Source organism: Coffea eugenioides, chromosome 3 (genome assembly GCF_003713205.1).
Source record: "Coffea eugenioides isolate CCC68of chromosome 3, Ceug_1.0, whole genome shotgun sequence".
Taxonomy (NCBI): domain Eukaryota; kingdom Viridiplantae; phylum Streptophyta; class Magnoliopsida; order Gentianales; family Rubiaceae; genus Coffea; species Coffea eugenioides.
The window spans coordinates 16,412,465-16,434,539 of record NC_040037.1 but is presented as its reverse complement, the minus strand read 5'-3'; the positions used below and the strand labels follow the sequence as shown (position 1 = coordinate 16,434,539).

Sequence of the window (22,075 nt, the reverse complement as noted above, 5' to 3'; positions counted from 1 at the left end):
AAATACTTGATCACTGTTTAATTGTGTGAGTAATTAACAGCCATCTAAGAGTGCTCAATCCGTAATTGTTGGGTAATTTTAGTGCATGTGGCAAGTGACATGATTCAATTGTAGTAGAAACTTTTGAGTTGTTGTTGTGGAAATATATGATATAGCCTAAATAAACCGAGCATGTGTGTTTGTTGGTTATAATTGGTGGCCAGTCTAATGATTAATGCTGTCAATAGGTTAAATCCTAAGAGCGTGTTTAGGACTGCTTAATTGGCTAGGGCAATAACTACAGAGCTTGTTGTGGTTATCGAATCAGGAAGGTTAGGCAGGTTGTCAGAGCTTGTTGACAACCATAACCAGTTTATTTGTAAATGAAAGATTTTATCTCTGCATCTGTGATCAGTGATTCGAACCATTAGTGGAGATTATACCTTTGACTAGAGATTTTCCTTCCGTTAATTTACTTTATATTTATTGTTATTTATTTTATCTGCGATTGTCTTATTTTTAATTTGAGCAATTAAATTAGACAGTTCCATATCAATTCCCCCCATTTTTATTTAATGTTACATTCATTCAAAATAAATTCCCAAGTCCCTGTGGATTCGACCCTGCTCACTGCTATATTCGAATTTTGTCTTTCACGTAATTAATATACTTTGGTATATCGGATCAAGCAAACTCTGGCACCAGGGTGAAGCTAGTAACCCATTGCACAGCCTAAGTCCCTGCTCCAGTACCATAGTGGACTTAATTCGTGACTTAAGAGTAGGAATTTTATTTTTGCTGGTTTGACACCCACCAAATTTTGGCGCCGTTGCCGGGGACTTGGTGTCAAAATAAATTTATTTTCTTTGAATTTTATTTTCTTTGTTTATTTTTTATTTTTATTTTTATTTTTATTGTTACTGGTTTATGCCTAGATCTTCTCGTACAGGTGAACTGCAATATAATCCTGAGATAGAGAAGACTGCTCGTGCATTGAGAAAAGCAACAAGAGAACGAGCAGAGGCATCCTCCTCATCTACTGGACATAATTCAGTAGTAGATTTTGTGGATTCATTTAGTGAGACGGAAGAGATAAATAGCACCATGGCTAATGAACGGACATTGAGAGAATTGGCTGCACCAGATTTAAATCAACAGCCTCTATGCATTACTTATCCTACATTAGAGGTTGCATTTGAGTTAAAATCTGGACTAATCCATTTACTTCCTTCTTTTCATGGCTTACCAGGTGAAGATCCCCACAAGCATCTCAAAGAATTCCATGTGGTTTGCTCGACAATGAAACCTCAGGGAGTCACAGAGGAGCAAATTAAATTAAGAGCCTTTCCATTTTCCTTAGCCGATAAAGCTAAGGATTGGCTCTATTATCTGCCCTCTGGGTCAATATCCACATGGACAGACATGAAGAAGCATTTTCTAGAAAAATTCTTTCCTGCATCCCGAGCTGCAAGCATTAGGAAAGACATCTGTGGAATTCGACAATTCAATGGAGAGACTCTACATGAATATTGGGAAAGATTCAAGCAACTATGTGCTAGTTGTCCTCATCATCAAATTCCTGACCAACTCCTCATCCAGTATTTTTATGAGGGTCTGTCCCAAACTGACAGAAGAATTATTGATGCTGCCAGTGGGGGCTCCTTAGTGAATAAAACACCCACGGAGGCAAGAAGTTTGATATCGAGTATGGCTGCAAATGCTCAACAATTTGGAGACAGGCAGGATAACACAACTCGTAGAGTCAATGAGGTAAGTAATTCTTCAATAGAGCAAAGATTAGATTGTCTAACTTCTTTGGTTGAAAAGTTAGCTATAGGACAAATGCAGCAATTGAAAACATGTGGAATCTGCTATGGTTCGAGTCATCCAACAGATATGTGCCCCACACTCCAAGATGATTCGACTGAGCAAGCTAATGCAGTTGGATTTCCAGGACCACCTCAGAGGCGATATGATCCCTATGCAAACACCTATAATCCAGGATGGAGGGATCATCCTAATTTTAGTTATGCAGCAAGGCCACCAGGATTTCCACAACAGCCACAATATCAACCTAGACCTCAACTTTCACAGCAACAATCTGCTCATAAATCAGGTATGTCACTTGAAGATATTGTGAAATCTTTGGCTACTAACACTCAACAATTTCAACAGGAGACGAAAACTAGCATTCATAATTTGGAGAATCAAATGAGCCAGTTAGCTTCCACAGTCAATAGATTGGAGTCCCAATTATCTGGAAAGCTACCTTCGCAGACAATTGTCAACCCCAAGCAAAATGCTAGTGCCATCACATTAAGAAGTGGCAAAGAGTTGCCTGAGCCGAGCAAGAGAATTTCTGAACAAGCAATCGAGGAAGAGCTCGAAAAAGATGGGAATGTGTCTCAACCTAGGGCCTTAGAACAACCAGATTTTGGAGAAAAATCAACACAAGTGGTTACACCTCCGCCTCCATTTCCTAGTCGACTGGCAAAGTCCAAAAAGCAAGAACAAGAACAGGAGATTTTGGACACTTTTCGAAAAGTTGAGGTAAATATCCCTCTTTTAGATGCAATTAAACAAATTCCTAGATATGCTAAATTTTTGAAGGAGTTATGCACTGGTAAGAAAAAGTTGAAAGGAAATGAGAAAGTGCATATGGGAGAAAATGTCTCGGCAGTTCTGCAGAAAAAATTGCCTCCTAAATGCAAGGATCCGGGTATGTTTACTGTCCCTTGCAAAATAGGCAATATTAAAATTGAAAAAGCTATGTTGGATTTGGGTGCTTCGATAAATGTTATGCCTCGTTCTATTTATAATTTGATGAACGTTGGGCCTTTAAAAGAGACGGGCGTAATAATTCAACTTGTTGATCGATCAAATGCCTATCCTGATGGAGTTTTGGAGGATATTTTAGTGCAAATTGATAATTTGATTTTTCCTGCAGATTTTTATGTGCTTGATATGGAGGATGATAATTCTAATTCATCTCCAATGCTGTTAGGGAGACCATTTTTGAAAACTGCTAGAACAAAAATTGATGTTTTCACTGGCACATTGACTATGGAATTTGATGGTGATGTTATTAAATTTAGTATTTATGATGCCATGAAATATCCTGGTGAATCTCATTCAATTTTTGTTATAGATGTAATTGATTCTTTGGCGCAGCAAAATTTTGAATTTAATAATGACGATGCGTTGAAGGTTGCTATTTCTACTGGTCTCTGTCAGGAAAATTTGCAAAAAATAAAAGGGAAGTTTGTTTTTCCTTTTGAATTGCAGGAAGTTATTTTTGAATTGAATTCTCTTTGTCCAGAATTTTCCAATGTGTCTTACTTGGAATTACCTTTGTCTCATTCACAGCTTTTACCATCTATTGTGCAAGCCCCGAAGGTGGAATTAAAGCAGTTACCGGATAATTTAAAGTATGCATTCTTGGGAGATGGAGATACACTCCCAGTAATAATTTCCAGTAAATTGACTGCTTTGGAGGAAGAAAAACTAATTCGGGTGTTGAAGGACCACAAGGAGGCAATAGGATGGACAGTGGCTGACATAAAAGGATTAAGTCCAGCCACTTGCATGCATCGCATCTTGTTAGAAGATGGTGCTAAGCCTTCGAGAGAGGCTCAAAGGAGATTGAACCCACCAATGATGGAGGTAGTGAAGAAAGAAGTTTTAAAACTTCTTGACACAGGTATAATCTATCCTATTTCGGATAGTAAGTGGGTAAGTCCTGTTCAAGTAGTTCCTAAAAAGACAGGAATTACTGTTATTGAAAATCCTAAAGGTGAGTTAATGCCCACTCGAGTTCAAAATGGATGGAGAGTTTGTACCGATTTTAGAAAATTAAATGCATTAACTCGTAAAGATCATTTTCCATTGCCTTTTATTGATCAGATGTTGGAAAGGTTGGCAGGAAAATCTCATTATTGCTGTCTTGATGATTTTTCAGGTTTTCTACAAATTCCAGTGGCGCCTGAAGATCAAGAGAAAATCACATTTACTTGCCCTTTTGGTACATTTGCCTATAGACGAATGCCTTTTGGTCTTTGTAATGCGCCTGCTACATTCCAAAGGTGTATGGTTAGTATATTTTCTGATTATGTGGAGAATATCATAGAAGTGTTTATGGATGATTTTACTGTCTATGGTAATTCTTTTGATGAATGTTTAACTAACCTCACAAAAATTCTTAAAAGGTGCATTGAGACTAATCTTGTTTTAAATTATGAAAAATGCCATTTTATGGTGGACCAAGGCATAATTTTAGGCCATGTGGTATCTGCAAAAGGAATTGAGGTAGATAAGGCTAAGGTAGAAATTATCAAATGTTTACCTTACCCTGCAAGTGTGCGGGAAGTTCGCTCTTTTCTTGGCCATGCAGGTTTTTATAGGCGTTTCATCAAAGATTTTTCAAAGATATCCCATCCTCTATGCAAATTACTTCAAAAGGATGTGGTATTTCATTTTGATGATAATTGCAAGAGTGCATTTGACACGCTCAAGGGATCATTGACTTCAGCACCAGTGGTTCGACCACCAAACTGGAGTCTTCCTTTCGAGATAATGTGTGATGCCAGCAATTTTGCTGTTGGTGCAGTACTCGGCCAGAAAGAGGGCAGAGCTTCTTATGTTATTTATTATGCCTCGAGGACCTTGGATGGTGCCCAATGCAATTATTCGACTACGGAAAAGGAGCTTTTAGCTATTGTTTTTGCTTTAGAAAAATTCCGTTCTTATTTACTTGGCACTAAGGTCATTATTTATTCTGACCATGCAGCTTTGAAATATTTGCTCAACAAAAAAGAGGCCAAACCACGACTTATAAGGTGGATTCTCCTACTCCAAGAATTTGATCTTGAAATTAAAGACAAAAGGGGTGCTGAAAATATGGTTGCTGATCACCTCAGTCGTTTGATCAATAGTGAAGGACCTGCTCCCTTGAAGGATAATTTTCCAGATGAGCATCTTTTTGTAGTTCAAAAGACAACTCCCTGGTATGCTGATTTAGTGAATTATCTTGTTACTAGAACGCTACCTAATGATTTGTCTAGAGCTCAAAAGGAAAAAATTAAAAGTGATGTTAAATATTATGTGTGGGATGAACCATACTTGTGGAAATATTGTTCTGACCAAATTATTCGCAGGTGTGTGTCTGAAGAAGAGGTTCCATCAATTTTATCTTTTTGTCACTCATATGCGTGTGGTGGACATTTTGGCCCTAAGCGAACTGCAAGAAAGGTTTTAGAGTGTGGTTTATTTTGGCCAACTTTGTTTAGTGATGCATACTTATTTTGTAAATCATGTGCAAATTGTCAAAAGACAGGTAATTTAAGCCATAGAGATCAAATGCCTCTTACTCCTATACTGGTTTGTGAAATTTTCGATATATGGGGTATAGATTTTATGGGTCCATTTCCTTCCTCTTTTGGTAATATGTATATATTACTTGCAGTTGATTATGTCTCAAAGTGGATAGAGGCTAAGGCAACTAGGACTGACAATGCTAAGGTTGTAGTTGATTTTATTAAATCTCATATTTTTGTCAGGTATGGCACGCCAAGAGCAATTATCAGTGACCGAGGGACACACTTCTGCAATCGAGTAATGGAAGCATTAATGAAGAAATATGGCGTCACTCACCGGGTTTCTACGTCCTATCATCCGCAGACTAGTGGTCAAGCAGAAATCTCCAATAAAGAAATCAAGTCGATACTCGAAAAGACGGTGAATCCCAATAGAAAGGATTGGAGTTTACGTTTAGATGATGCACTTTGGGCTTACCGTACAGCTTTTAAGACCCCCATAGGTATGTCTCCTTACCGATTAATTTTTGGCAAACCTTGTCATCTACCTGTGGAATTGGAACATAGGGCATATTGGGCAGTTAAAAATTACAATATGCGGATGGATGAAGCTGGAGAACACAGGAAGTTGCAATTGCAAGAGTTGGAGGAAATCCGAAATGATGCATATGAGAGTTCTAGCATTTATAAGGAAAAGACAAAAGCGTTTCATGATAAAGCAATTTCAAGGAAAATTTTTTGTATTGGTCAAAAAGTACTTCTTTTTCACTCTAGACTTAAACTTTTTCCTGGTAAATTGCGTTCTCGTTGGATTGGACCTTTTATTGTGACTAATGTGTTTCCTCATGGTGCAGTAGAAATTCAAAGTCTTCACACTGACAAGATTTTTAAGGTTAATGGTCATCGTCTCAAACCTTTTTATGAAGGATTTGAAGTTAATAATGTTGAGGAGGTGACCCTTGCAGTGCCTGAACCCTCTGATTGAAGCATTATTTTGTCTAGCCAAAGACATTAAAGAAAGGCGCTGCGTGGGAGGCAACCCAAGAGTTATTGTTTTTAGTAGTTTGATTGTGTTTGTTGATTTGTTAAAAGTGATTTACGTGATATAATTTCATTGTGATAGGTAGGATCAAATTAAGCAACAGATGGATCGACGTTTGTCCCGCATGGGTCATAACCTGGCAGCTTATTTCGAGCACGTTCGTTTCCAGCCTCCTTTCCCACCGGAAACTTAGTATTTCTTCAGGGGAGTATTTCTTTCTTTCTACACTTTATTTTTATTTTTTCCTTGAGGACAAGGCAATGTTTAGGTGTGGGGGAGGGAGATCATGTTGGTTTTTAATTTCTAGTTTGGTTTTTAAAAAAAAAATGAAAAAGAGAAAAAATTTTAAGTATTTTTGGTCAGTTTTTGAGTTAATTCGTCTAGTTTCTGATTTTTCAAGACTTTTTGAGATTCGTATTGATTCAGTCAAGATGCAAGTGTGAATGGTATTCTATTGCTAGTGCAAGTAATGTGTTTTCTTGACTATTGATTCAAATGAAGGGTGTTTAAAAATTTGACATATTTTCATTTTTTTTTCTTTGTGAGCTTTTGGGCCTAATGAGCATTACATTTATAATTGCTCTATTTGCTTTGAATGAGTGATATCACACATGATTTGACATTCTAGAACTTGCTTTGTTATACATGTTGAGACCATACTTGAATTTGATGCAATAAAATGACAAGGGCAATTAGGCTTAACCCTTTTGACTTTCTAAATGCCTTCCCTAATTATGTTTACCCATAGTCAACTATGTTTGAGCCTCAATCCTTCTCTTTGTTTAATAGTCATAATTGTTACCGTAAACCTTTCGTTTGAACCTTCTCATTTGAACCTTGTGTCAAAGGAATACATTAATATTCTTGCATGAAATTTCAAGTGTGTTCCAAAAAGTACGTTTATGGCAAGTGTGATAGTTGTGTTGTGCATTTAAAAAAAAAAGAGAAATGAAAAAAATGTACAAAAAAATATTGAAAAAAAAAGAAAAAAATAGAAAGAAAAAAAAAAAGAAGAAAACGAAAAAAAAAATTTTTTGTTGTGAAGTGCACTTGTGTTGTTTTGTGATAGTTGGGCTAATGCCTAAATTGCGTTTGCACTTGCCAAATTTAGTGAAGTTATTGACACTTCTGGAAGCCAGCTACACATGTGAATGACAAAGGAGTTTGACTTCATGCAGAGTATTATTGATATTTCCTTTGATATAATTACACCTAAAATTTTCCCTTTTATCCAACCCTTAATCCAAGCCCCATTACATCCTTATTAAAAGACCCTTTGATTTTTGTATCAAGTTCATTAAAGTGGTGGAGATTTGATATATTAGCAAGCATATGGTAAAATCATTCCATGTTGTTGATTTGAGTGATATAAACATCCTTTCCATATTTTGAGTGGTTGAGTGTATACACTGCTATCCATGTGAGGTTTGTCAAGTTTTTAACATCCTCATTTTGGTGAAATTGTTGAGAAGATGTGACACTTGTGCAAGTTTATGGAGCTATTCAAGTATTTGTGATCTTGACTGTGATTTTTGGGTAGTGAATGCTTGAGGGCAAGCATTGTCTTGGTGTGGGGGAATTTGTTAATGCGCAAATTAGGCAGTTTATTTGTTAATATTTTCCCCTTTATTTTGACCAAATGTTGTGATAATTTGCTAGATTCTACTTATAATTGAATTTTTGTGTGATTTCTAGGAACTTCAAGTTAATTGAGGCAGAAAAGGAGAAATCGAAGCCTAATTGAGGAAATTCCATTAAGAAAATCTTGATACAAGTTTCTTAGTTGATACTAGAAAGCACGCATCCCATTTGATAGGGAATGAAGCAGAAAACTACCAAAAAGGAGGGACTTTATGGAGAATATGGAGACTTCTAAGGGTTTCAAACCTTGGGCCCTTGAATTGGTGGGGGGACCACAAAGCTAGTGAAAGATATTTGGTCATTTGGGCTCTTCAAAGAAAGCAACGTAGAGAGACTTGGAAGAAGAAGTAATTTTGGAGACTTTGTCCACATGTGTGGGGACCACCGGAGATAGCTTTTAGTCATCTTACTTTTGGCTTTTTAAGGAGAGGACGTACAGAAGCAAAAGGACACCTCTAGTTTAGCTTTTTAGTTTAGTTCTAGTTTCCTTTCTCTTGACTGGCCTCTGACACACGCCAGGTGTTCGACAATATTCCCCAACGGGAAAAACATCTTTTATTCCTTGCTTTCTAGTAAAAACGCAATGCCTTTGCAATCCATTATTTCGTGTGGTGATTTAATCATGAGGCGTGGCTAAGTTTATCTAGTCAGAGGTTAAATCGAAGCTTTGGTTCGACAAAACTGTGAGATCGAATTTATTTGCCTACGTTCTTTAATTTGCAAGTATTTATATATTTCCTGTTCACTTATGCATATGATTATTTCTTGCAATTAAATACTTGATCACTGTTTAATTGTGTGAGTAATTAACAGCCATCTAAGAGTGCTCAATCCGTAATTGTTGGGTAATTTTAGTGCATGTGGCAAGTGACATGATTCAATTGTAGTAGAAACTTTTGAGTTGTTGTTGTGGAAATATATGATATAGCCTAAATAAACCGAGCATGTGTGTTTGTTGGTTATAATTGGTGGCCAGTCTAATGATTAATGCTGTCAATAGGTTAAATCCTAAGAGCGTGTTTAGGACTGCTTAATTGGCTAGGGCAATAACTACAGAGCTTGTTGTGGTTATCGAATCAGGAACGTTAGGCAGGTTGTCAGAGCTTGTTGACAACCATAACCAGTTTATTTGTAAATGAAAGATTTTATCACTGCATCTGTGATCAGTGATTCGAACCATTAGTGGAGATTATACCTTTGACTAGAGATTTTCCTTCCGTTAATTTACTTTATATTTATTGTTATTTATTTTATCTGCGATTGTCTTATTTTTAATTTGAGCAATTAAATTAGACAGTTCCATATCAATTCCCCCCATTTTTATTTAATGTTACATTCATTCAAAATAAATTCCCAAGTCCCTGTGGATTCGACCCTGCTCACTGCTATATTCGAATTTTGTCTTTCACGTAATTAATATACTTTGGTATATCGGATCAAGCAAACTCTGGCACCAGGGTGAAGCTAGTAACCCATTGCACAGCCTAAGTCCCTGCTCCAGTACCATAGTGGACTTAATTCGTGACTTAAGAATAGGAATTTTATTTTTGCTGGTTTGACACCCACCAAATTTTTGATTTTACACAAAACCTTCACGCCCTGCCCCCTGTCTGTGGAGCCGGGACCCCATTGTGTGGGAATGGAATACAATCATTCCCAATAATTCTATGAAATCGGACCCACTACTTTATTGAGGCAATAATATAGAGAGGGGGCTGCCCGTCTGGACCACTCTTGCTTTGGACAATAAAATCATCAAAGTGTCTTAAATCAGCCTAACCACTGCTGTTATTGTCTTAAAACATAGGCTTTTATGTGATCCCTAATAAAATGTTGATGACAGAGTCAGCTAATCTTGTTTATCAATTTCCTCCATTTGTAATTAGTTCAAGATAAATTTGGATTTTGGGTGCCTAGTTGAATAATTGATTATCATTGCCTGGGGTCCACCTTGGTGCCAATTCCACCTAGTTGAATGGTTGTCTCAATACTCTTCTTCACCTTCTCACCAGAAACAAATAAGCAATTTTCAGGAAAGAAATACTTTGCTAGCTCTGCAGTTAGTGAGATTTGTTTCTCTCTTAAAATTTGAGAGTGAAACTGACGAAAATCCCTCCAAAAGAGATCGAGATGGCCTCCACTTGCAGCGTCGATCGTGTCTTACTTGGTCTAGAGTTAATTCTGAACAGATTCCAAGGCAATTTTTTTCTTTTGTTTGGTGGTGATAGAGTTATTTCGGATGTTCGTGATGCAATCAAACACATGAAATTTCTCAAAACATTTCTTATGTGTGCTAGAAAGTGGAGCCTTGTTCATTTGTACTTGCAATCTGACAATGTTGTGAAGAAGGTGAGTCTTCCATCTTTCTTATCTTGTATCGAAGATACCTTTCACAAATATGAGGAGGATATTCACTCTCTTTCCCTTAGATTAGGAACGGAAACATTTGAATGGGATATTCACAATTCTATTGTTGATCGTGGAGTGGCCCGCGAAATTGGGAAACAGATCATATTACTCAAGCAAGAAATCATCCAAATTTACTTTGCTTTGGCAAGCAGCGGGTCATTTCAATCAAATTCTTGTATGACAGATGATGAACTGTTGGAATTCATAGACCTCATCCTGCAAAATCTAGCAGATTTGACAAATGACGTTATGAATTGGAAAATTAGTGAATCGTCTATTTATGCTGCTTTGAATGCTCAAGTCCAAGATCTTGAAGCAAAGCTGACATTCTTGAAAAGCTTCATTCCCTTTGCCAAAATGCGAGGAACCGCAGATATTCCGGCCTTGCTATTGGCTCACTTTGAAGTGGTGGCTTTGACCGCAGCACGCCTCTCTTACATGTGTTCTTTTTGGGAAAATGTTGTGGAAACTCGAAATCCTGAGTTCTTGTACAGAAGTACTTGCAGCTTCAAACTCCTCAGCATCAGAGCGGTTGATTTTCATGTCTACGAGATTTATAAGGAAGTACTTGCAGCTTCGAACTCCTCAGCATCATTACAAACAGCAGTGGTGGATGAGCGGATATTGAACAACTTCAATGATTCTCTGATAGGTCGTCTCTGGGAGTTGTTATGCTGTAGCTCTAGCTTTGTGGATTCTATGAAAGATGAAATGCGAATACTTTATGCAGGACTGAGGTTTTTGAGAAGCATTTTAAGGGAGCATCATGAGATGATGGATGAACAAAATGAAAAAATTGGAGCTCTCCTGGGTGAGGCAGGCATTATAATATTCGCGCCCACTCTGAGCAGAGTGATAGAAGGAGAAGTTAGCTTCTCAGGATCCACCCAGGTTCTTGGTTTTTGTGATATGCTGGCCAATACCAACATCCATATCAAGCATTTTAAGGATCAGATCAGTGGCTCAAGAACTATAGAGAGTCTTCCTAATTCCTCTCATAGCTTAAGAGCACCAGAAGTTAGCCAGACTTCAAGCCGCCATGCTATCAAAAGCTTTAAAATGCAATAGACCATGAAGTCATGGTTTGGTCTTGATGATGAGGCAGAAAAGTAATTGAACCACTTATGCAAGCAGTCTTTTGAGGATCAGCTCAGTGTTCTCACAGTACTAACAGAGTCTTCCTTAATTCCTCTCATAGCTTAAGAGCACCAGAAGTTAGCCAGACTTCCAGCCGCAGGCTATCAAAAGGTAAAATGCCAATAGCTCGTGAAATCATGGTTGGTCTTGATGATGAGGCAGCAAAAGTAATTGAACGACTTGTAAGCGGACCAGAACATGTGGAAATTGTTCCCATTGTGGGAATGGCTGGGCTTGGTAAAACAACTTTAGCCAAAAAGGTTTACAATGATAATTCAATTATCTATAACTTCCACATTCGCCTTTGTTGTACTGTTTCTCAGGAATATAACAAGAAAAGCTTGTTAACACAAATTTTGTGCTCTGATGGAAAACACTCTAGGATGGATGAAGAGCTTAAAAACTTGAATGAACATGAATTGCTTCACAAGCTCTATCAAAGGCTAAAGACGAAGAGGTATCTTGTTGTTTTTGATGATGTCTGGGACATTAAGGTATGGAATGAGCTGAGAATTTCATTCCCAGATGACAAAAACCAAAGTAGAATCATCTTCACTAGTCGATGTTCTAATGTAGCTTCACAGGTTCAATATGGTGGAGAACCTCACTATCTTCACCCACTCAGTGAGAAACAAAGTTTCGAATTGCTGCAGAAGAAGGTGTTTGGAGAAGATGAAGAATGTCCTCAAGCATTGCATGGATTGGGAATGGAGATTGCTGAAAAGTGCTGGGGATTGCCACTTGCACTTGTTGTTGTAGCTGGAGTCCTAGCAACTATAGAGCATGATATTTTGGTTTGGAAAAAATTTGCTGAAAGTTTAACTTCAACCATGGTGTCTGGTACAGACCAGTGGAAGAAGTCCTTGGAGCTCAGTTATGAGCATCTACCATATCACTTGAAGGCATGCTTGCTGTATTTTGCTGCATTTCGAGAAGATGAAAAAATTGGTGCCAAGAGTTTGATGCGTCTATGGATTGCAGAAGGGTTTGTGGAAATAATTGAAGGAAAGAGACAGAGATTACTGCATAAGAAGAATTATTTAGATGGAGACCTAATTGGCCGAAACACACCTATCATACGGAGGTAAGTTACAGATTCCCATTGGTAGGAAGTCAAAAACTTGAGTTTATCGTTTCACTGATTTTTGATATTGAGTTCTGTACAGGGCGAGGCGAAAGAAAAGAAAATTCCTTCTGGTCCTGCCGGAAGGAATGATGGAGACTTACTAACCTTTAATGAGCCTCCCAACCTACCTCGGTTGTCCATTTGCTCCAGTGAAGAAGATTTTATAAAGTCAAGGCTATTTTGTCCGCATTTAGCCAGTCTGCTATTCTTTGATGCTACTCCAGGATATAAGAAGTTTAAGTTGCTTAATATCTCCTTCCTTTTTTGCAACTACAAACATCTTAACGTTCTGAATTTAGAGGGCATTAACCTAAGGCTGCAGGAGCTTCCAGCTGAAGTCGAATCACTTCTTTGTTTGAGGTACTTAGCCCTTGTAGCAGAGCGCTTGGAATTCATTCCACCATCTATAGCCAAGCTCTCACATTTGGAAACCTTTTGTCTAAATTCTGATGAGATGGTTTCATTGCCAGATAGCATCTGGAACATGAAGAAGTTGAGGCATGTATGTTTGTGGACTGGCGTCGTTATCCGTCTGCCTTCCAACGACAACGGTGTTGAAAACCTCTCCACTTTACCCAATTTAGACACACTCTCTTGTTTGCGTCTTTATAAAGAGGGAGAGAACTTATTGAGAAGGATTCCCAACGTTCGCCGACTTAATATTTCCGATCGTCAGACTGGAAATGGAGTGTTGAACATGAGTCGACTAGAATGCCTAGAATCACTCACCTGGCGGGGCATTTACTCCTCAGGTTCATGGGAACATGTTGAGCCTCCCTTTCCCATGAATTTGAAGAAGTTGTGTCTTTACGATCTGGGTCTTCCCTGTAGTAAAATGTCATTGATTGAACGACTACCCAACCTTGAAGTCCTAAAATTAAGATGGCGGTCAATGGAGGGCCAAAAATGGGAGCTGATGGAAGGAGGATTCCCTAAACTCAAGGTCTTGATGTTGGAAGACGTAGAGGTTGCGGAGTGGATAGAGACAGACCCTGACAGTGGTGATTACTTCCCGTGCCTTCAGCAATTAAAACTCCACAAAATTTATAATTTGAAAATGATGCCTGCTTGTTTAGGGCGTATATCTACTATTGAAACAATTAATGTGAGTTTTTGCGGAGATGGCGTCGAATCTTTAGTACAGGAAATTCAAGAAGCACAGGAATATAATGGAAATGAGAATCTGGAGATCATCATCATATAGATTGAAGGGCATCAGCTGGTGCAATATCTGGTAATTTTTTTTGTCATCACCATCAATTGGCTTGTAGAAATAATGATGCTTTTCATTTTTAAACAAGTTTAATTTATATTTACCATTTGGTAGCTTTTTTGTACTTCAGTTGCCTGTAATGCATGCACGAGCACATTGAAATTGATGAACAAACAACTAATTATTGCTCTTTTTTTTTTTTCTTGATGATATCATCAGGGAGTGCATGCTACGGTGGTTTTTCCCCTTCAGATTGTAATTGGTCATCTGTGCGGTCTGGCTTTCTTTGATACTTTGTGGAAGATGGAGATAAAAGTTGAAAAGGATCAATGGCTCTTTTCTTGTCAAGATATGGTGGAAACAAACAATGAGATTATTCAGATATTTTGCTGTTGGCCTATTTTGTGTAATTTCGTTTTGCTGAATTTAATGATGGTTTTGCGCTATTTCTTTTCAAACATGTGTCAATTTGCCGTCAAGGAACTTTGTTATCTTTTTTATTTTTTCTATTTGAGGTTTAAACTCCATAATTTTTTATTTTTATTTTTTATGTTTGAGCTCATGATTCTTGGAAGAATATGATAGTCCAATTTGGAAACCTCTATGATCATCTCTTTTCTGCTCAATCTTAGGTTTGGATTTAGGATATCCAACTTTGAGATTTGCTAAATTTTCAGAATCACATTTTACTTCTTCAAGTTGGAGAATTTTTGCAAAGAATGAAGTATCGGACTTGAGTTCTTTTAAGAAGGATGTCTGCAACTTGGTTTTTCTGCTGCTTGAGCTAATTGCTCGAAAGGGCATTAGTAAAATAATTGATTCGTCAAAGAGCTTTGTTAAACAAATGATTTATATGTTTTGTCGGAGGAGAAAATTGATAGCAATATGAAATTTAAATAGTTAAATTTCTATTCTTTTTAATTAATTTTAAAAATTATCTTAGTACGTATTCCTAAAACAAATGCCCACTATGTGCAACGCTTATGCTCCTATGCTAATTTCATCAAAATAGATCTTATAAATTGTAGTTATAAACTTAACAATTTTCGTTTGAAGTTTAAAAACACCATGTAAGATAATTTTTATAGGCTTTTCAACGGTGTTTTGTTATATATGCAACCAAAGGTATATTCATGACATCCTTCTTCAACATTTTTACTCTAACCTAGTCTTTTTTTTTCGGAGACAATAATTATTAATCTATTCTATCCTAGTCTTTTTACTCTAACCTTGTGTTTGGATTGTAAATTATTTGAAATAATTTTGTGAAAAAGTATTGTAGCATTTTTTTGATGTGATGTATGTGAGATAAAAAGGTGATTGGAAAATATGTTGATGATGCAAGCAAATCAGTGTGTGTAAATAAGTGTAAATAAAGTGAAATAGAAGACAATCCAGTGACTTTTACGTTTTTCGCAAATATATTTTTCAATTACTTTTTTGATGCATACATTAAATTGTTATAATACATTTTTCAAGAAAAAACTCCAAAAAAATAGAAATCCGAACCTAACTATTTCGTATATTACAATTCTTTCAAGAGCATTTGATACACTAAAATTCTCATTATATAACAAGCCACACTGTGATACATTTCAAATGCTCTAGAGGCAGAAAACTATGATGTGATTTGTCTACCACATATGGGGCAAAGTACAAATCAAAGAAAATGTAGGAAGAACAAGTCTTGGTTCCTCACAAAATAATTTCATTATTAGTTCCCCATATTGCATCTTTACCATACATGATTCTTTAAGGTATAAATAATTTAACTTTAGTCCTTTACCTTTTAAATTTTTAAATTCGGTCTCTCATCTTTATGAAATTTGCACTTCAAGTGCACTCCTCCAGCATCCAACATGCCTTTCAAGAGTATAATGTTAGAAATAAGAGGGATCAAATATGTCAAGAAAAATTAAGAATTGAAGATCTAAATGAGAAGTATGCAATTCTTAAGGAAGAAAATATTATCTAAAGTGAAACATACTAGGCTATAGTAAGACTAGCCAAGCATGCATAGGACTAAAACTGCAATTTTTACTCGTACTCTATCCATTAATATGTTCTTTACCCTTTGCGCTTAGAATAAAGCTTGATAGTTGATACATGATTTGTATATATCTCAACTCGTTTATTGAAGTAAAGCTTTAACTCATTTTGTTTCATATTAGTAATTATCGAGTATCTTAATTAACTCAATTGTAGATATTTGAATGTAGATATTAAGAGAAAGCTGAAAACATATTTCGCTTTTAGAGAAAATGAGGAACTTACTTTGCTACACTAGCCCAATGAACTCAAAAAAGATTTTACAACATATGACTATCATTTTTTGATGTATAAAATGTACAAACGAATATTTCTTGTTTAAAGTCTTCGTTTAAATAGAATTAATATTCTTATGGAAGAAATAGCAAGAGAAGTCAGACATTCAAATTAGATAGAAGTGTATAACGTGAACAAGCATATTGATTATAACATATTTGTGTTGGAAATTTTGCCTTAAATTTAAGTGTTCTTCATGCATTTTTCCTAAGCTTAATTAATACATTCATTCCCTTTTAGATTCATTCTTGTATTCATGTACCTCTTGGATTCATTCCCTTTTAGATTCATGTACCTCTTGGATTTTACTAGTTCTTTCATATAACTTCTAAATTCATGTACTTTGTAATAATGATGGTACATGCATCTCTATTCTTGTGTTCCTATAAATAGAGGATTTGGATTTTCAATTTAGAAGTAAATTCTATTTTTATTCTTCCTTCTTACATGTATTTTTATTCTTTTCGTCTTACATTTTGGTACTAAGTAATCCATTACAAGGTCAAAACCTTGATTTGTGAATACACGCGATCGATGCTAGTCGTTGTTCTATCTTGGAAAGTGACCGCTTAGTGACCCATATTGCACCATGGACATATTCCTGTGGGAGTAAGATCACCTTTACGGGCAATAGGGTATCCTACATTTTGACTTTCCTTCTAGTCGTCAATTACAAATGCACTTAAGCCTCGAATTATTAAATTCCATTAGTATGCTCCCATAACATTTTTGGATGGACCATAAATTTTTATGCATAGAAACCATATGATAAACCAATTGTTGGTAATCTACAAAAGGAATCTTATGAAATCCCACTGATAGGGTGTAATTTTATCATTTATTTTATTATTAATTTCCCCTATTATCTGACCGGATGTGGATTAATTAGTAGATTCTACTCACTTTTCGAAAATTGTATTTATTTCAGGGAATAGAACGAAAATATAATAACAGGTACTAATTTGACAGAAAAGGGATGCAGATGATAGAGCTTGCCCCAGGGCACTTTTGGAACAGAAGATGTCACGCCCATTTTGGTAATTTTCGCAAAGGAATGACGGACGGAGGGCTTCTCTTCCTGTGGATGTGCGCCGCAATTAAAAGAGGGAAGCAAGAGGAAGTTGAGGAGCTAGAGTTTTTTCCCTTAGTTCTGGCCGGCTGTAGCTTAGCAGCAAAGCTTGACTTTTGTCTTCCCTTGGACTTACTTTTGACTTTAGGACCTTACGGATGTGGGGAAGAAAAGCAATTGTTAGCTTTTAGCTTTGACAATTCTTCCTGATTTCCTTTCTTTTGAATCCTGCGCATGACAGGAGCATTGGAGGATTGCTTCTTTTGACTTTTCTTCTTTAGCTTGAGACGAAGTGGAAACTATGAACTTTTGTAGCTTTTCTGTTCATTCGATATATTCAGACGAATTGGATTTTGCCGAATTTCAACGGACATGGCCGCTGGTTCCTTTTCAATTTCCCGTGGGTTTAGCTCATCAATTATGAACTAATTTTCCAACTTTAGTCAAGGAGCAACGAAGGCTCTGGTTCGCCTAAAAAATTGTGAGATCGTTTTAATTTAATCTTTTCCTTTTAATTATTGGTATCCGCATATTTCTTGATTGCTATGTTTATGGTTATTTAATTAATTGATTGTCTTGGATCCAGATAATTAGTTGATTGGATAATCTATTGTCAATTAGGGCATTAAATCCGTAATTGTTTAATTGCTCTAAAATAGTGGCAACTGGCATGATTAGGTTTGTGTCAGGGGAATACGCGGGCTAATCTAAAATAACCCTGGTAGTGCGTTATTTGATTAGAATAGGGCTCCTCTAATACGTAAGGCAATTGGGGAATTAAATTCTACGGGCGTACCTAGGATTATTTCTCAATTAGAGCAGTGATTAACGGGCGTACCTTGATCACCGACACAGTAAGGAGGGGTTGACTGCCATCGCTTGTTTGGTAGTTATAACCTATTTATTAATAAATAATTGGGATTGCCTTTGCATCGATGATCAATTAGGTGAACCATTGCTGGAGTTGCCTCTTGGCTAGCTCTTTGATTAATATTATCTTGATTTTAGTGAAGTGCCATTTGGTTTTTGGTTGTCTACTTTATTGCATTTTTAATTGTTCCCTTGTTTTAATAGATTTAGGACTTTAATTATTGTTATTCTGAGTTCAGTGAATGGTGGTTTAATTTATAATTAGTCATTTATTTTTATTTTCTTATTTGAATTCATTTGGTTGTCATTGTTCCTACAAAATCACCCCCTGTGTTACTTTGAATTTCTTAAGAAACAAATATACCCAATCCCTGTGGATACGACCCTACTTGCCCTGTCTGCAAATTCATAATTATTTGTGAAAATAAATAACCATTCCATTCGGGTATATCGGATCAAGCAAACTCTTCGGGAACAGGGTGAATCAAGTAACCAATTGCACACCTAGAGTCCCTGCTCCAGTACTTGGAATCGGGTTTGGTCATTTTAACTGGCAAATAGGTTTTATTTTATTATTGCACAGGCTGACGACCTGTCAATTTTTGGCGCCGCTGCCGGGGACTGGCGTTATTATTTGTTTCTTTTCAAATTCATTTTTTGTTCTAATTTTCTGGTTTTCTTCTAGTGTATGCCTCGATCTTCTCGTACAGGTGATTTGATTTTCGACCCTGAGGTAGAGAAGACCGCACGTAAAACGAGAAAGGAAACCAGACAGCTCAGAGAAGAGCACTCCAGTGCTGCATCTCAGAGACCCGAGTCAGAAGTTGAACCAACAGATTCGTTTGGTAACACTTCGAGTGACTCTGACCAGGAGGAAGGCACCATGGCTAATGCACGAACATTAAGGGAGTTGGCTGCTCCTGATTTGACTCAGCAACCATCATGCATTACTTTCCCGAGTTTGAGTGATAACACTTCATTCGAATTGAAATCAGGTCTAATTCATCTTTTACCTTCTTTTCATGGCTTACCAGGTGAGGAGCCGTATAAACATCTGCAGGAGTTTGATATCGTGTGCAATAGTATGAAACCCCCGGGAATCACGGAGGTGCAGATAAAAATGAGGGCATTCCCCTTTTCCTTGAAGGATTCTGCAAAGGACTGGCTGTACTACCTGTCACCAGGTAGCATCACCACGTGGGACCAATTGAAGAAAAAATTTTTGGATAAATATTTTCCTGCGTCCAGGGCTGCATGTCTGAGAAAAGAAATTTGTGGAATCAAGCAGCATTCAGGGGAGTCATTTTATGAGTATTGGGAACGGTATAAGAACTTGTTGCGCAGGTGCCCCCAACACCAAATAAGTGAGCAGTTGATCATACAGTATTTTTATGAGGGGCTCCTTTTCGGAGACAGGAGCATCATTGATGCTGCAAGTGGAGGGGCACTGGTGAACAAAACCCCTCAGGAAGCACGGGAGTTAATAGAGGGGATGGCAGAGAATTCGCAACAATTCGGTACGAGAGAGGATGTCCTAATACGCAGGGTGAATGAGGTAGAGACACCCTCTATGCAGCAGCAGCTAAATGAGTTGACCGCATTTGTTAGGCAACAGGCTGTGAGAAATGCATCACAAGCCAGGGTATGCGGGATTTGCACTGGTATAGGTCACTCTGCAGACATGTGCCCAATGGGTCAGGAGGAAACTGCAGAATAGGTGAACATGGCCGATCACGCGCCCGCGCCAAGAAAGCAGTACGACCCTTATTCAAGCACCTACAACCCTGGGTGGAGAGATCATCCCAACCTCAGTTATGGAGGGAATAGGCAACCCAACTATGCACCGAACAGGCAGTCTAACTTTGTGCCAAATAAGCTACCAGGGTACCAGCAGCAATACCAACTCCGACCACCTCCGCCCCCAAACTCTGGTCCATCTTGGGAGGAGATGATGAAACAAATGATGACAACCATGGCGCAAAATCAGCAAAGGACGGAGGCAACCATTATGCAAAATCAGCAAAGGACGGAGGCAACCATTATGCAAAATCAGCAAAGGACAGACTCCGAAATGCAGGATATGAGGAATCAGATAAGTCAAATGGCCACAACAATCAACCGTTTGGATTCCCAGAACCAAGGCAAATTGCCATCTCAGCCCGAATTAAATCCGAAGAACGTGAGCGCAATGACCCTAAGGAGCGGGAAGGAAATTCAGGGGCCTGAATCTGTGATCCCTAAGGATAAGGATGAGGAAAAGATTGAAAATGAGCTTGAAAGGGAGGACAGCAATGGTGCAGATCTAAAGGTACTTCCTGACCCAGTAATTACAGCTAAAACTAACCCGCCTCCTTTTCCTAGCAGGTTGGAAAAATCGAAGAAACAGGATAAGGAAAAGGAGATCTTGGAGGTTTTTCGCAAGGTTGAGATAAATATCCCCCTCTTAGATGCAATCAAGCAGGTACCAAAATATGCCAAGTTCCTAAAGGACTTGTGTGTCAACCGAAGGCGGTTGAGGGGAGATGAGCGGGTTATTGTTGGGGAGAATGTGTCAGCGATCCTACAGAGAAAGCTCCCACCAAAGTGCGGGGACCCAGGTATGTTTACTATTCCCTGTAGGATAGGTAATACTGTGATCAGAAGGGCTATGTTGGATCTAGGAGCATCAATTAATGTCATGCCTAAATCTATCTATGCTTCTCTAAAATTGGGTCCATTAAAAGAAACTGGAATAATCGTTCAATTAGCTGATCGAACTAATGCATATCCTGATGGGTTGGTTGAAGATGTGTTGGTAAAAGTTAATGATTTGGTGTTTCCAGCTGATTTTTATGTACTTGGTATGGATGATGACCACTCCCTTGATCCCTCACCTCTGTTATTGGGTAGACCCTTTATGAGCACAGCACAGACAAAAATTGATGTTAATAAGGGTACCTTGTCCATGAAATTTGATGGGGAAATTGTGCACTTTAATATCTTTGATACTATGAAATATCCCTCAAACTCCAACTTTAGCTCAGTTTTCTCTGTGAGTGCTATTGACCCAGTAGTGCAGGAAGTGTTTGAAACTGATGGCAGGGACGAGTTGGAGGTGGCTTTAACAAAGCACCTCGAGTTGGAGACAACTCCTGAGGTGGAGTGGAGCGAGGATCTAAAATGCACAATAGGGGCATTACACTCATTGCAGACCACCACGAAAAGGTATGAAGTATTACCTATTTTTACTCCCGAACCTCACCAGAAGGTATTGCCATCTGTGGTGCAGGCACCTGTACTAGAGTTGAAACCTCTACCAGAGCACCTGAAATATGCATATCTGGGTGATAATGAGACACTCCCGGTGATTATCTCATCGGCACTGTCAAAAACCCAGGAGGAGAAACTGATTCGGGTACTTAGAGAGCACAAAGAGGCAATAGGGTGGACAATCACAGACATTAAGGGGATCAGCCCAACCGTCTGTATGCACCGGATTCGACTAGAAGAGGATGCCAAACCTGTATGGCAGGCCCAAAGGAGGCTCAATCCCCTCATGATGGAAGTTGTGAAGAAAGAAATTCTAAAATTGTTAGATGTGGGAATTATTTTTGCAATATCTGATAGCCCTTGGGTGAGTCCGGTCCAGGTAGTCCCAAAGAAGGCAGGAGTGACGGTGGAAGCCAACCAAACAGGTGAACTCGTGCCAGTGCGCAAACCCACTGGATGGAGGCAGTGTATAGACTACCGTAGGCTAAACGCCGTCACTAAAAAAGACCATTTCCCTCTCCCTTTCATTGACCAGATGGTTGAACGTTTAGCTTGTAGGGCTTACTATTATTTTTTGGATGGATTTTCAGGATATTTTCAGATAGCAATTGCACCAGAGGATCAAGAGAAGACAACCTTCACGTGCCCGTTCGGGACCTTTGCCTATAGACGAATGCCATTCGGGTTGTGCAATGCACCTGCA

General features: G+C 38.0%; 2 protein-coding genes across 2 annotated transcripts; both read left to right on the top strand.

Annotated features, from left to right (window-relative positions):
- The first annotated feature begins 906 nt into the window (after positions 1 to 906).
- LOC113766187 lies at positions 907 to 6,276 on the top strand. Its single transcript, XM_027310402.1, has 4 exons — positions 907 to 2,095; positions 2,171 to 3,186; positions 3,241 to 3,810; positions 4,285 to 6,276. The coding sequence occupies exons 1-4, from the start codon at positions 907 to 909 to the stop codon at positions 6,274 to 6,276; spliced, it is 4,767 nt and encodes a 1,588-aa protein (XP_027166203.1).
- Positions 6,277 to 11,454: 5,178 nt separating this feature from the next.
- Positions 11,455 to 13,850, top strand: LOC113766186 (putative late blight resistance protein homolog R1B-17). Its single transcript, XM_027310401.1, has 3 exons — positions 11,455 to 11,492; positions 11,582 to 12,604; positions 12,677 to 13,850. Exons 1-3 carry the CDS (start codon positions 11,455 to 11,457, stop codon positions 13,848 to 13,850), a joined length of 2,235 nt encoding a protein of 744 aa, XP_027166202.1.
- Positions 13,851 to 22,075: the final 8,225 nt, after the last annotated feature.

Coding starts and splice junctions, on each gene's coding strand:
- LOC113766187 (XM_027310402.1), top strand. CDS start 907: ATGCCTAGATCTTCTCGTACAGGTGAACTGCAATATAATCCTGAGATA. Junction 3,187..3,240: donor ATAATGACGATGCGTTGAAG/GTTGCTATTTCT, acceptor ATAAAAGGGAAG/TTTGTTTTTCCTTTTGAATT. Junction 3,811..4,284: donor GAGTTCAAAATGGATGGAGA/GTTTGTACCGAT, acceptor AAAGGAATTGAG/GTAGATAAGGCTAAGGTAGA.
- LOC113766186 (XM_027310401.1), top strand. CDS start 11,455: ATGAAGTCATGGTTTGGTCTTGATGATGAGGCAGAAAA. Junction 11,493..11,581: donor CTTGATGATGAGGCAGAAAA/GTAATTGAACCA, acceptor TTCCTCTCATAG/CTTAAGAGCACCAGAAGTTA. Junction 12,605..12,676: donor AACACACCTATCATACGGAG/GTAAGTTACAGA, acceptor TTTGATATTGAG/TTCTGTACAGGGCGAGGCGA.